Source organism: Poecilia formosa, unplaced genomic scaffold (assembly GCF_000485575.1).
Source record: "Poecilia formosa unplaced genomic scaffold, Poecilia_formosa-5.1.2 Scaffold36, whole genome shotgun sequence".
Lineage (NCBI taxonomy): Eukaryota > Metazoa > Chordata > Actinopteri > Cyprinodontiformes > Poeciliidae > Poecilia > Poecilia formosa.
This window is the reverse complement of record NW_006799975.1, coordinates 2470467-2486737: the sequence shown is the minus strand read 5'-3', so window position 1 is coordinate 2486737 and position 16271 is coordinate 2470467. Positions and strand designations below refer to the sequence as shown.

The following is a 16271-nucleotide window of genomic DNA, read 5'->3' as shown; positions in this document are numbered from 1 at the left end:
CTCAACTATATTAAGAGTTGGTGACATTAGAAGCAGTACTTCTATGAGAACTGCTCTTCTCTGAGCTTTAACTGCAGGAGAAATCACTACTGGTTTGCCTTGTCTGTTTTCCTGTCCCACTCTCCTGCATGTGTCTGTATTTCTGCTGTGTGTCAGTTCTGGGCACGATGCCAACAGACCTGCTCCTACTTACTGCTTCTACTACAGCCCCTCCTGACTTAAGAGAGACAGTTATTGTTTCTGCATCAGCACTTAATGGCTCAGCTGGCTGCTTTCAGGCTACCCAACTTGTCTATGTCTACCTCTTTTTCTGTCAGCCCCCTCGTTGCTTTAGGCTCAATGCCAAGCTGGAGGGTTGTAGTACTCTAGCTTCTCTATATTTACCTTCATATCATGGTTTGGCAATAATGTACATCTTACTAATCATTTGCCATCAGTTACAGAAGAAATTAATACATTTACTATGGACTGATGACTTTCACTTGAAGTAAAACAAACTTGTTTTTCTCAGAATAAGTTAGTGTTACACTTTGAATTTCTTCAGTCCAATGGTAGATATCAACATGCCACTTGACCAATCACATCCTGAAACACAAGCTGGAGGGGAAAAATATTGGCACATGTTCCAAAAAACCCAACTCCTGACTGTTGTTGATAGTAGCAGAAAATTGAAACGTACCTTAGCTCTGCCATATTCAAGTTAAGAGTTCTTCCTGTTGATTTCCTTTAACTCTTGTCCAAGTCATTTTTGCTTTGTTGCAGTGGATTCGAGAAGCAGTGTCTGTGACTCTTGTTATAAACTTTTCTGGTTCTGCACTTACACACTTCTGAGTTCCCTTTGCTTTTGTGTCAAAATTGGGTCATATGTTTACTCTGAGATGATCGAGTTCTGATGTTTGTTAATCAAGTCAGAATAATCCAGGTCTGGTTCTTGATGCTTTGAAAAATTTATTTGATTTCCCATCTATACTCTGTACTAAGACTTTTAGATGTCTGAAGTGTAAGTTCACAATCCGGATGACTTACATGGAAGAGAACTATGGTTTTTACACTTTGAAGGAAGTTCCTCAGCTCTACAGCTCGATGGTTGAGTCAGGAGTGCTTAGTGGAGGAACATTCACTGAAGAGGTTTACAGATGGAAAACACGTAAACAGGCAGAAAATCTTTTATGTGGCTTGGTCATTCCATAAATACTCGCATAGTTGTGATTTTAGAAAGCACAAGAGAGGAAAAGAGGAAAACATGAGCATAGCTGTTGTTGTGGTTGCTTACCATCCCCTGCAGCTGGCTTATCATTAGTGCATTATTGCATTAATGCAGTTTTTGTGCCAGCATTTAGGCCTGGAAGACAGCTGTCTGGAAACAGTGCAAAAAACAAACATAGTACTTGCAGTGCTCCTGATCTGCTTTTAAAATCTGCCACTGACTTTCCAGGTCCCATATGGAATAAAAAGAAACACTCAGGACGCTTCAGTAAAGAGGAGACAGACTAATCATAAGACACTTCACAGGAGTTAATTCTCAATTATTTTATTTTTATCCAGCTTTCAGTGGATCTCATTCGCTGAATAATGATGTAAAATAGCTGACAAGGTTGTTGTTTTTTTTGTACTCATTCACAAATTGTGATTTTAATATCAATGTATGTGAACAGGTGTACATCATACTTTTCCCGTCATATATGTTTGGCTTCCATGAATAATGGGCACTAGTGGACCATACAGCACATCTCATCGAGGCTTAGTCAGGCAGTTGCCCTCTTTCTGTCTGACGGAGTACTGTAGCCTCTGACCCCTAGCTGTGTGTTTATGTACCTCTTGCACCTGCCTTTGCTTGACAACTAACAGCGCCACACATACATTCACTTGGTCTTTTAATAACACGCAGAGACGAACAGACACACGTCTGGTTGTGTTACACACACACATGCACCTTGCACACATACGACACACAGAATGCCATTGTTCAAGCTGACAAAATTACCAACCCTTGTTTTTTCACTCTTCCTGTTCACCCCACATTTTTATAGTCCAACAGCTGGACAAAACATTTTCGAGAGCCCCCCACACCACTTCCCAACGCCCTCCTCCTGTTCAGCAGCTACCAACCCAGCAGGTGCGCTGTGCCCTTGAGGGCGTCTACGTGGGCAGAAGGGATGTGTTATCGTGATACCCCTGGTGCCATTTATCCACAGCATGTTGGAGACTAATTATTAAAAACTTAATTTAAAAAAGCAGATTAATAGTTTAAGACCACAGTTTTAAAACTTTTAGTTGTCCTGAGGAAAGTCTCTAAAAGGCTGGTTGGGGTGGTTGGGAACAAAAAACGTTAATTGGTAAACACAAAAAAAGTTTCACCTACGCAGAGCCAAAGGATTGAACAGGAGGTCTGTAAAAACCGATACTTGACCCAGATTACGGCCCTGAATGAAGAGAAGTTTTTAAAGAACAGAAAACAGAAAAATCTTCAAATCTCCTCCTACACCACAAATTCTGTTGTTGGACTTTTCAAGGGAGGACCAAACATGGCACATTCAAATGTGGTGGCAAGTTTAATTTTCAGACAAGAAAATTCACTTTTGATGGTTTTCATGGTTTCCAACATTGATGGCATGAGAGGGAAATCCCCCTTGAGATGATGTCTGTACAAAACAGTGGGGGAGGCTCACTCGCAATCCAGAAGCTTTTTTTCTTCAAAGGAACTAACAAATGTGGTTAACTATGTGGATCGCTTGACTGAGAGCCCTCGTCATTACGACGATGACTGGATCTTTCAACAGAACACTACAGTTCTGGGCTTCTCCCAGGAGAAAAATGTCCGTCTTTTGGGTTATCCTGCATATCTCTCTGATCTAAATCATGTAGAAAATGTTTCTTAAAGGATGATGAGAGATTCTTGCAAAATCAGATTTCATGAATGCCCTTCATGTAGTCACCTTTAACACATTGAAAAGTGATCCCTAATTCTCCTGTAAGCGTTGCATGAAGCATCACTATTAATCAACAAAATATTGTTGGGCTCCTCACTTCAGAATCATTTTGGGATACTTTTAGTTTTGCTTTTAGGTTTTTTGGTTCTATGGACTGTTGGCCAGCAGATGAACAGACAGTTTTTAGCTCCATTCTCCGGTTTTGTTTTTGAATTTTGTAGCTCCACTTAGAACTGGGTGACTCCCAGTTCCTAAACTGGAAAATGCTAAATGTGCTAAATGTGAGTCCTTCTAACTCTTTCTCTGGTCTTATGACTTTGATTGTGTGTTTGTTTGTTATATCCAGTGGAATACAAAACAAATCACAACGTATTAAACTAATGTAATACTGAAAAGTTACATGGAGAAATCACAGATATGGTCTTAATGCTTCAGCGTACTACTAGTTTTTAATGACAGTTATGCGTTTACTTTGATAATATAAAAAGCATGTGTTGTTTACTAGCAGCTGACAATGCATCCAAAATATATTAAAGTAATTTAGTTTAGAAAAAACAATGTCCAATAGAAGTGCATTATTAATTTGGATTTAAACATGTCCACGCTGGAATGTCTTCCCACTGCTTTCGTCCTAAATAGACTGGAAGCTGTTAAAGGAGTAAGCAGCCAAAATCCCAGGGCGACATGCGGTACTGTTCTGTTTGACTTGCAGGTATGTTAAAGTGTGTGGCAGAGAGACTTCAGCTGGGTTATTAACGTTACCATCTTCCATCTGGGCGTATAGAGGGCCTCTCAGACAGCAGGTGAAGAGGTTGATTGGTAATTTGTCTGAAAGAGAGAGAAGGGAAGTCAGTGGTTAGGGATTTTAGCAATTTCCCAGCAATTCCCTTGGTTAAGTGTGGTATTTGTGGTCAACTCAAATCCTGCCATCCATGTCTGCGTGCTCGCAATAAAAATACATTTGAGCTACAGTTGAAATCAACTCAAACCACCAAGAGATCGTTTCATCTGGTGTTTGTTGTCATTTCATCTTGGAATTAAAAAATATTTTGCATTAATGTATTGTACTTTATTAGTACCACTGGAATGTATTGGTTGAACATTCCACTGTTTTTATGCATTAAGATCAGAAACTTTTACTGTTTCAAATTAGGAGTTTCAAGCTTCATTGCCAAATGAGTTGTTTTTTTAAATCTTGTTTTTTTTTTTTTTTTTTTTTTTGGTCATGGTTCCCCAACTAAACTTTGTATATCTTGCATTCCTAGAGAGGAAAACCCTTCCAAGCCAAACAAACCAGCCTGTGTTCTCAGCTGAGTCACTTGACATTAAAGTGACATTTGGGGGAAATCTTTAGCACAGAAGTACACATACAGAAAACTTAAGTTTGTTTTAAGAAACGTACTGATAATGTGTTCATAATGTTGAAATAAATTTTTAATCTTTGGAATCATAGATGTATGAAGTCCAGACTAGGGCTGTTGAAAATGAATATTTTAGTAATCGAGTAATCTGTCGATTATTCTTACGATTAATTGAGTAATTGGATAAAAAAAATTGATAAAATATTTACTGGTATATCTAGCATAACACCAGTGTAACTGTTCGCTTTGAACCAGCAGCTCCCGGAGGAGAAAAGCTGCCGTACTCCAGGCATCACGCCAGTCATTTTAAGGACAGAGCGTTATTAGTCCCACAAAAACGATGAAAACCCGGGCATTATCATTAATCAATGAAATCCCCACAGACTGAACTCAAAAACTGGACATTATGCTGCTAACACTTAGCTTTTGTCAACAACTCATAGGCAGAAGTGAGAGCCGGTGCACAATACTAATAATGTCCCGCCCAGAACATGGTGCACTAAATAATAAAACATAAATTGATGAAGCTTCGAGGCAGATAAACTTTCCTCAAGGGATTTCAATAATCAAGGTACTGAAATTATTCGAGGAGTCGTTTGAGCTCTAGTCCAGACCATAATTAACTCCTGAAGGAAAGAAATACAAATTGAAATAAGGAATATAGTTTGGGGAACAAATGTATGATTTTATTTCATTTTTTGTTTGCTTTCTAAACTAAAACAGAACAACCAACTAACATCTTCTTCAGCATTTCAATATTTTGCTACTGGGATATTTCTGATGTTGGGTGATTGATGAAACACAGAAGAGGATGTGTTGGAAAATAACTCAATGGAAGAGAAATTATTAGGATTTCTGTTACTGCTTTCAAAATTTTTGCCTGCAGTCTTTTACAGCTGTCCACAGTACTGCTCTTCTCCTTATTCATACAGAACCGTCACATTAATCAGTTGGGAAGTAATCCCCAGTTAAATGACGTCCCTTTTGTTTCGTTTAATTAAATTTTTTCTATTCCCTGTGCAACTTCTACTTGGTTTAACCTTATTGTTCTTTTGTGGCATTTTGTTCTGCATTTTAGATTTGTTCATCTCACATGTCACATGTTCAACATGTTACAAAAAACCCAAAACATCTGTAAACTCGGTAAGAAAAAAAGTGTTGACTGCTTGTCGGAAATGAAGAGGTATTACTGTAAGAGGGGATTGTTTTGAAATATCCTGTAAAGTCTTGTTGGAAATGGTGATGTAAGAATGCAGTGTCTTTCCCTTGGCCAGTTTGTAGCTCAGTGGAAGAATGTGTCAGGTGATGGATGGATCTTCCTCCCTTCTCTCAACAGGCTTTTTGGCAGAGGACACCATTTACTTTATAATGCTTTTCAGTTATCCAGCTAGTGTTTAACCTTCCTCTGCTTTTATGTGCTTGAAACGGTTTCTGACTATAAAAAACATTGACATAATTACTTTTGGTATGAAAACTCTCCCACCACACACACACACGCACATCTGCGAGTTTCACACTCTTTAGCACTGTTGAGTTATTAGGAAACAAGATTAGATGATGTAATTTTTAATTATATGTCCTGTAGGTGCAATTATTTCTCTTTACAGTAATTTTAGTTTCAGTTCTCTGAAAAATATAAACCCTTTAAAATCACTAAGTTTTAATCTTTGGGCTCTTCAATGTATGCATGTAGTATAATATGCACATGATTATGATGCGCTTGGAAAGAAAAGGTACTTTTTGTTTGTAGTAGCCACTACCAAACACATTCTTTTTTTAAATGCATTTGTTAGTTGTTTGTTACATAGCACCTGGTTGGTCAGTTGTAATTAAAACCCAATCAGATAAAAACAAAGCCACAGAAGAAGTTTTTTAAAGTTGCAAGACTGCAGTTCATATTCACTTTTTTATTTTTTTTTATTAGGTGTGAAATATCCAGGCCCGTCACCGACTCTCGAGGGCTTGGTCCAAAATCTGGAGCTGAAGTTCTGCAGCCGTGCGATGGTGAAATGTGCCTCAGGAACTGTGGGAGCTGTAAAAGTGTGCGCCAGGACCCCAGGTGTGTACAGCTGTGCCCTGTTAAAACTTTACTGCTTGTGTAGGAGGGAAAGAGTGAGACAGACTAGACTCTTCCTTTACTTTCTTGAAGTCATACTTTTACATGCTCCAGTCTGTCTCTATCCCTCTCTTTTCTTTAGTCCACATTTTATCTTGATTTCTTTCCAGCTATTTGATTCAGCCGCTGTTTTCTCCCGGATCTGATGTCGCTGGGCTGTGGTCACGTCTTTGATAGGACGGATGTTATTGAAATGGTGTCATAGCGAAAAGTTCACAAGTTCAAAATGCACACATGATGCTGGTTAGATTAGATGTAATGCAGCTGTAATTATAGAAACATATAAAGATAAAAGTGTGCATAATAAATTTTGGTAACTTTAGTATCTGGGATTCACAGAATATTCACTGCATGAAATAATTCACTACTTTAGCAGAAGATGACACTGTTTCATTACAGCTAATATTCTGCCCTGCATTTAGAGTACAGTGTTTGGTTTCGCTTTGACCGTTTAAACAGTGAATGGACTGAATCTATGCAACACTTTTTAGCCATATATATCAATCAGAGAGCTTCATACTAGAGCCACACAGGCCCCCCCAAAAATGCACATTTTTATAAACCTGGGCAGGAGAACGCTGGAGTCAAACCTGCAACTTTTGGATTGAGTATTTTTCTTTTCAGTAACAAGGAATAAGCTACAAATGTTCATCATATTTTTCCTCATGGAATTTACTGTATGCTTACTTTTTATGATGCATGGTATTTTGACCCAAATTTTATGCAGTACTTTATTTTACCTTTTCATTCCAGACTTTGTTTTAAGCTTTAGTAAGAGTATAATTGTGTTATGATTGTTTTGAATTGCTGTGATAACATGCATCACAAGGTTGTAGCTATTAGCTCTTTTACCTTGCAGCTAGTCGGTCCTGGATTGAAAATAAAAAAATAATAACAACAGATAGAAGAGAGATGCTGTCTTGGAGCATATCGATAAACGTTTTTAGATAAAGTGGTACCTTGGGATCCAAATTATATTGCTCCAAATAAAGGTCAAAGACTAGATATGCTGCCAGCTGTTGGCTGGGAACTCAGAAATAGGACAAGCTAAGAATTTTGATTTAACCTAAACTCTTGTCTTTCAGGTTCTGAGGAGGGCATAAAGGAAAAGCTGGTTCCACTTATTCAGGGCCCTTCTGACACCAAAGAGCTCCACATGAGTCGCTGGCTTAATGAGATTCGCAAGCCCGAATCTTTATTGGCGCCGGACCTGCTGGCATTTTCTGTACAAGTGCCTCAGCAAGGAGATGATTGCAGGAACTCAGGTAAAAGAACGATTATTTGGCTCCAAAGATGAGTTGGTTTTAGACTGTAGAGGTGGGAAATCAGATTTTAGGAGGGACACCAGTGTTGTAGAAATGTTGTTTAGATACTATGTTCCTGTACAGACCTAACTGCATACACACATTTAAAACTAGAGACATGGGAAGGAAAAAAAAAAACATCCTCTTTTCAAGACTTGATTGATTTCTGCAGTGCCATTAAATGCATTTGTTTTGCAGCTGTAACAAATACTGGAGTTTTTAAAGTAATGTACAGTTTTTTTTACAGAGTGTTGGTTTTGTCTCTATTGACATTGGATAAATGTAGGAATTCTGGTAAATTCTGTTTAGTGCATGGTTTCAGATTATTACTTTGATTTAGTAGGCATATTGCTTCAGCGAAGCAGTGGCTCATAAACTAAAGACATATTTTTTGAATATTAAAACCTGACATAAACACAAAGCAGAAGTCTGAATAGAAGCATAAAGGGACAGTGAGGCCAAAGATGAAGTTGATGAAGTTGGGCTTTTGAGTCCCTAAAGAAAAAGTTATATCCCCAGCAGATGTTTAACTGTGGAGCTCTGCAATCCTTCTCTATATTGCCTCTTCTTTTTTCCAGTCTTTTTTGTTTAAAGTGTCTTTATTTCGTTCTTCTTCAGTTTGTCCAGATACCTATTTTTTATCATGTGGACTCTCTGTACCTACGTCTATAATTTCATTTATTTCTCTTTAAACACATTAATGATTGAATTTTGTAATTGTTTAGTAATCTGATTTAAAGTAGTCTTTACCAAAAAGCAAATGGTGTAACTTTGTTTTATATTGTTCTGTGTAACTTTCTTGACCATACATGTTAGCTCGAGTACATGTGCAAAATTTGAATTTGTGCCAGAAGTCCTTTTATATAAAATTCACCTGTCCATACAGGCATATAAAGGGGCACCCAAATTGATGGGCCGGGATTTTTCTCTTCGTTTCTGTTTTGCTGTGTGTGTGTGTGCGTGTGCTGGAAGAGTCTGAAAAGCCTGTGTGTGAGTGCAGGCAGTCTTAGATGTCCACTTAAAGGTCTGGTTTTTCTGGGCTTTTCAGCCCCACATCAAAGCCTTTGGTGTGTGCACAAGTCCCTGCTGTCAACCAGAGCTGACTGAGAGCCTATCAGTGAAATGTTTATGGAATGATAGATGTAACGCCTCGTTCTGCCAGAGGTGAAAGGTGGTCCAAAAAAAAAAAAAACTAAAAGGCTGCAGCCTTTTGGAGTTCATTCTCTTTGCTACTAGAGAGCCAATTTAGGAGATTAAGTGATTGTGACATTTCAAAGTCAAGAGATTACTTGGTGTATGTTAATGTATATATAAACCTTCGGATCTGGGTAAGCAAACTAAAGTAAGCCTTTCTTTCACTATAACCGTTGTGATAAAATATTCTGCAATAGACTTTCACTAATCGACTTTCATTGTCTGAATTACTTTTACTTTGTGGAAACTGTCATATTGAAATGCAATTGTTTTGTCATTTAAATGTCTTATATTTATTTTACTCTCCTCAAGCAATAGAACTGATAAACCTTAATTTGTACGTTCATGTTTTAGAAAATGTGAGTGCAGTTAGTTAAGGTCTTGTTTTTAGTGTTTCACCTCCGTTCATACGTGTGACCTGTGTTCTGTCATTTCGTAGAGATATCACCAGCATTTGTCTTAAGGATCTTTTAAGTCTCCATTCATTATATTTTCCATTAATTAAAAATGAAAAATGTTTCCATCACTAGGATTCCACTTTCTATAATTTTCCTGGTCTGATATACATATTATCCACATTTGCAGCATGCATGTCTTTTTGCATTGGTTCCCCTGTGAAACACTTGTAAGACAAATCACAAATGAGATGTAAATTGCCCATGTAAAAGCAGCGATGGTGCCAGTTGTTGACTTTCTGGTGGCACATTTAAGTAGGAACTTGGACAAATATTTTAATCATGTTGCAATCCCTCCTATTTTAATCTTTTTATTGAAAGACTGAGTAGTTTGGAAATATGGCCAGGGACATCTGTTTTCTGTCTCGTTGTTTACCAGTGACTTAAAACAAAATTCCAGTTTACTTAGAAAATGAAGGGAGTGGGTTGGGGTTTTGGATTGGTGGTTAAAGGAAGTCCTGGTACACTTGCAGAACTCCTGCAGATTGAGACGAATCTGTTTTCATTTAATTGAGTTGAGGTTGGAACGTTCTAATAAATTGAACACAATTAAAGGCTCAACTGTTGATGCTTAAGGCCCAAACAGCTCTGGTTTGAAATGTCCTCTGAGAAATTATCTTTGGAGGATGTGTAATTGCCTTTAAGCATTTTTTTAATTTACAAGGTCAGTTATGCGTTGTCTTCAAATTAAATTGTTCTACTGTTCTTAATAGTGATATATATGTATATGTTTTTTTTAAGAGTTTCTCTTTCGAAAAAGTCAAAAATTAACCGCTTTGTACATCACTAAAGAGAACGTAATTGACTCTGTTAATCGTTGTTTGCTGGACAGTAACTGGCTGACGGCTTCTCTCTTTGTTACTGATGATTGAGAAAACCAAGGTGAGGTTAGAGTAGAGGCACTAAAGGTCAGAGCCATGGTTTTCCAGAACCTCTTGAGTAGCAGCAACCTGCAGGTGTCTACTACCAGTACACACACCCTTCACTATGAGTTTCATTAGTTGAGGGACCAACAAATCGGGTGGGCTTATGATCAGAGAGAAAGGGAAAGAGGGGAATAGCATGTGTTTTCCCTAGGCACACCAGCAGCTGCGAGAGAATGATTTATGCTTTTCTCAGAACTCTGGGATCCTAAAATGTTACATTTAATCAAGCACACTGTGAACGGAGCAAATGTTAAAGATGTTCCCTATAAACCCCTCCTGTTTTGATGTTTTTTCCATACCATAGGATCTGTGGGAATGGGGCAACAAAGTGATCTTTAATCTCAGTTTAAAGATATTGAAAGGAATTATGAATGCAACACGAATATGGTCCTTTGAGAATTTCTTTGGCTCTATAATTATGATCACATTTAGTTCCTTCATAGATATGCATGATACTTTTTTCCCTCCAGTTTTAAAAATCTGAAAAAAAAAAAAAAAAAGTCAATGTCTTTATGCAGTCTGTCAACTCAATACTTACTGCTACCAGTGTTGCATATGTAGCACACATACTTTTAAGGGAAAACAATTTCCTCTTAAATAGCATGGATTGTTTAATCTTCATTGATTCTTCACACTGACTTGTATGGTTGGGTGTGTTCGTAGTGTGCATTAATTTAAGTGTCTTGAGGGATCTAGCCAGAGCAGTCAGAAACAGGTGGTACCTTATTCTGCTCTGGGCATGTAGGACCCTAAGACTAATGAGAGCAGGTGGGAATGACTGCCTCCTTACTTTGATCGGACCATTTCACACATGCAGCTCACAGACACTCTATTATCCTCATTGATACATGGACACACGTATATGTAGAGGAAAGCTATGCAAATTCTTTCACTGTGAAACCAAAGCTTTTTGTAATGGAGGACTGACTCTGTAGATGGAGTGTGAACTGACACAGGATCTCCCTTGGTAGGCTACTCCATTACAATCTTTCAGAAGCCTGTCGTAGTTTTATATGTCCATCTATCATGTTATTTTCCCCTCCTCTGTATGCGTCCTCTCACTCCATAGAGTGTTAAATCAACAGTCTGGCTTTGTCTCAGGCAGCAGCCTGATGTCTTTAAGCTGCTGCCTGAACTTTTTGTTGCTGATGGATCTTCAGTAGACATAATGCTACTAAAAATACATTTCTTGTATGCTTTTGAAAATCCCCATGTGGCAATCTGTTAAACCCTTTGTTCATAAAGTTGGGTCCTGACCAAATATACCCTGAAGTGTTTCTGAATAAATGAAAGATAAATATCTTTTTCAGACAGTTCTTGGCGGTACATACATTTACCTGTCAGGCAAAAAGATTAAAACCTCCTGCTTAATATTGAGTATGTCTTCCTTCAGTCTCTAAAGCTGCTCTGCTCTGTAAGAGCATGACATATTTCGGCAGAAAATACCTTCAGCCCTTGTGGTTGTTACTTTTTTTTTGCCGGCGTAAAACCAGGTTCTGCTGCTGAGGTGCTTGTAGTTTCAGTTCATAACAAGTTTAGTTTTCAACTTTTAAGATGGCCACAAGAGAGCTGTGCCATTAAGTCATTACATGTTGGTTCAAGTGCGTTTAAAAATACAGTCGAACCTTTGAATGCAAACCATCTGAATAACAATTTTCATGTCATAAATAGTCATAAACATGAATGCCTCAGGACTACCCCAATTAAAAATGTTCTGTATATGAATCACGAGGATGTCAGCAAGCCAGCCAGCCCACTGCACCCTGGTGATCCTGGCTTTGTTTTACCAGTTAATGCTCCACATGCAGCTTGTGTGTAGTTTTCTCCCTCCTTTCGTAGGCCTGCCTCGAAAAGGAATTAATGGTAGAGGTGTGCTCTTCCAGAGACAGTTTTGAAAACAGTACACTACTTTTGTGCACATCACTGTCAAGCCATTTAAATGCACCAGAGGTCGGTACATAAGCAGTGCATTGTGACCTTTCCAAGCGTTTGAAAGTGCAGGCAGAAACAAATTGAAATAGACAAAGTTGTTTTTAATTATAAACCCATACATAGTGATGCATTTATTTTTGCCAACTCTTCCAGCCAGTTCGCATGGAATGCTACAAGTGTCAAAATATGTTGTTGTGCAGAAGAAACTAGGATGGGCAGCACACCATGATCACTTTCCTTAGCTCATTATGAAAGTTGTTTGTCCCCATACAAAAAAATTTACAACATAAATGAATAAAAAAAAATCTGTGTCACTCAAATTTTCATCATGTCAGTCAGGTGGGATGTCCAAGAGGAACACTATTTATTGTCTTTATTTCAGCGCACAATTAGTCTGAAAATTGATTGATATAGGACTAATGACACTGGAAATGACTTTAGTTTCGAGTGCTTTGCTTGTTTTGGCACAAGTGTTGGAACAAATAATTTTAATTTCCACTATCAGCAGACAAACACAATTCCATATACACATTTTCAATAAGCAGTACATTTGTATTCAGAGGTGCCTCTATGATGTAAGGCATTAAATTGTGCTTTTGACCTCTTTTACTTTGAAAACAGTTTCCTCTTCTTAAATTTGTCCTGTGACGGTTCTCCCATTTGTCAGTTCAAACCCCCATTTTACACCAACACATTAACATGTCATCTCTTCTTACTTCCATTTTGTACTCGTAAACACCTTGTACTATTGTATGAAACCACTGGGGTTCAGTTCATGCATTTTTTTGCAAGCACAAATGAAATGGTAAAAAAGAGAGGCTCAAACATAATTTAATAGATTATTACTGAATGAAAACTGGTTACATAAAATACCCATTTTGATTTATTTAAATGCTCATCACTGTTTGGGTTAGTTGACTAACAAAATAAGACAGATTGTGACCTCTGATAAAAACCTAAGTAATAAGTGAATTCCTAGTGGTGGATATTATTTATTGAAACAATATAACTCAAGTATTCTCAAGTGCTCAGAGTCCATCCCCCTAGATATTAGAGAATGTAAATGGTTATGTTATAATACCACTCTCTGGTGTGTGTCACATGTATCAGTGTATTCCACATGAGCTGCTTCTGTCTGCTTCTCACTAATCTGCATTGTTTCTGCTTTGTCTGGTTTGGACATTTGAGTCACTAACGGGAGCTTGCTCCCTGATGTCAAAATGTTCAACATTAATGACGGGATAGTGTCTGTTTCCTTCTGGCAGGTAAAACACATAATTAATGTATTAAAGTAGAGCATAAAACCCACAGAAACTGAATAGTCCATATAGTGATTACAAATAGTTTTACTAACTTCTTCAGCTTTCTGGCTGCGGTGGGTTCTGATGACAAATGCATGGCTTGCAAGGCTGCTAAAATCCCTCTGAGGAGGAGGCCATCTTCATTTCTACAAATAAGCAATTCCTCCAATGTCTTAAAATATGAACTCTCTACATACTCCTGTGTAGTAGTAATTTAGATTTAAATTTACAATGCTTTCTGAGTCCCTAGGGAGTTCCCTGTGTAGCTCCAGGGAGTTGTTAGAGGCTTGATTCTAGGATGCAAAATGTTTTTTCACTTCCTGACTACATATACTGTATACAGCTCAAACTTACTCTCGACTGAATGAATATCTGACAACTTATTGCCATTATTCTGCAATTGCACCAAAAGGGCTAGTGTGATATGCTGGTTTCAAGATGATATTTTAAAGCGTGTAAGCATACATAGCAGTAAGACATGGCGAGATAAATAAGGCTATATCTCTGAGTGATGCATAAATATAAGTTCATCTTTGCATATTGTATAACCAACCATGTTTTGAAAAGATATTTATGGTTGATAAATAACAAGAGGTTCAGCCAACTCACATTGCTGTTGTGACTGACCAGCCTGTAGTTTGAATTCAGATAGTAAACAAAGTGAATGCACCATGCAGATATGCTTCAGAGAATATTAGATTTACAATTGTTTTTAACTGGATCATTCATTTTTTTATGTTTAAAGTTTTTTGACATTTCTTCACCAGACCAATCTTCACCGCTCCCACTCTGGTCATGTTTCGGCATTTAGTGTGTATTTCAAGCAAGGCAGATAATGTGGAGATTAGACCCAAGGGAACCAACTCAGAGCTGGCTGTTGGGATAAATCATGGCCGATTACTGGAGCTGTTCATCTGTGAAGTGTTGGGCTACTAAGACCACTCTCACAGAGCTTAAAGTCTGTCTGGAGCGTGAGGCTGAGGAACATGAATAGAAACGAGAAACAAGGGAATGAAAGCTGAAGCTAGAACATGGTTAACGTTGGAGAGTTGTCTTGGCCTAAAACGGCTGCCAACTCTGCTCTGCACAGTTTTTTTCTGAAAGCTCCCAGACTGTACCTGTTAAATTTTCTGTTAACTTTAAAGTAGATGACAGTAGTTCTCTATTGCTGTTTGCAAACAGAAGCTTAAAACCCAGACATAGACTTTTACAGAGTTTGATCAAATCCACCAACCTTGAAGTGGAAATTTTTAATTACATGAAGGGTTGACTTTAGCATCTCCACAGATGTGGAGAAAGAGATTCAGTCTTAAGTTTAAAATGTTTAATATTTGTCCTTTGATTAAAGCATTCACAACTGCCAAGGATTGTTGATTATTCAACAATTTATATGGAGCAGACATGCTGCTGCAACCACAGCATGTGTTTGTGAATGTACATTTACTGTTCCTGTGAGATGAGCAATAATAATTATAGATCTATAGATTATTTAAAACTTCTTTTGAGCTAAAGCTGTGCAGGAGTAAAAGATGCTCAACATCAGGTAACAATATATAATCATCCTGCTATGCTGCTCATCTGCAATTGAACCCACAGTTAAGTTGAAGATGGTTTTGCAAATAAATGGATTCCATTGTTATCACTGTTTTGAGATACTGGATTTTGGCTGATAAATCAAAATTTGCTACAAATATTTTAATTTTTTTTCCACAGAAGTTTTAAACAAGTACTTTGTGGTAGTTAGAAGCCTAATCCTAAATTAGCAGGTGAGTCAGAAACGAAGACTTAGGTTTTGAGTGTGAAAATGGGTCATTCTGGGTCACTGCAGTTTAACTTCTATAAGCTGTGGTCTTGGTAGGGCAGTGTCTGAGGAAAAAGTAGAGGCAATTAGCCTTTTATACTGTGTGATAGTAGAGATGATGGAAACTAATCAGTCTCATTAAGAATATCTTTGCAAAGGCTCCATAATACATACAATGGTTGGTGTAACAGTTAAAAAATGTTAACTGTTTTATCACATTTATTGTGAATTTAACTTTTAGCAATGAAAAATAATTTGGACACTTTGCAACAAAACACCAATGAATTGATATTTAGCAAACAAAATATTGTTTGTCTTGTTTTCATAATTTTAGTGGGTTATAACTCCAATAAAATGTAAGAAGTTTGTGGAAGGATAGCCAACACACTTTGACTCAAATAATGTGAGCCTTAGTGTATGTATGGTGGGGTATATTCTCAATCATCCAGAAGATGACAAAATTGAGTACTTGGATAATATTGTAGTTTGGACTCTAACTTATAACCCATGTTCAGAACTGAAGAAACCTTTGGATGACATGTGAAATGTCTTTAAGAAAAAAGAAAACTCCACTTGCTATATTTTTAAGCTCTTGGTTTATAATTTTTTAAATTTGAAAACAAAAGAAAAATATTTTCACTCTCTTGCCAATTAACAAATAGGCATAACTTTATTTCTAACTTAAAACTAGAGAAGTTTAATGTGACCTAGTCACTGTAAGAAAAAAAATTATCTGTTGTACATGGTAACTGGCAAATCTCCCTAATCACCTCCCACTAACATGTAACTAGATTTTAAAATCTCTTTAAAGGAGATTTTCTCACAATTTGTAAGACTCATATTTTTCAAAGTAGCCTTACTGAGTGAATATAACACCTGAAAACCAAAATTTACCTTCACTGAGATTATTCATTCGTCAAGCATAATTGCAGAACAAGAGAAACACAAGTC

At 37.4% G+C, this 16271-nt stretch overlaps 1 protein-coding gene across 4 annotated transcripts in view; it reads left to right on the top strand.

Moving 5' to 3' along the window:
- vps13b (vacuolar protein sorting 13 homolog B) overlaps window positions 1–16271 on the top strand; it is a 333331-nt gene that overhangs the window by 62653 nt on the left and 254407 nt on the right. For all 4 annotated transcript variants that reach the window (XM_016670633.1, XM_007550475.2, XM_016670636.1 and 1 more), the window contains exons 18-19: window positions 6216–6350; window positions 7493–7672. In XM_016670633.1, the coding sequence (XP_016526119.1) occupies window positions 6216–6350; window positions 7493–7672 (315 nt within the window). The remainder of the gene's footprint in view (window positions 1–6215; window positions 6351–7492; window positions 7673–16271) is intronic.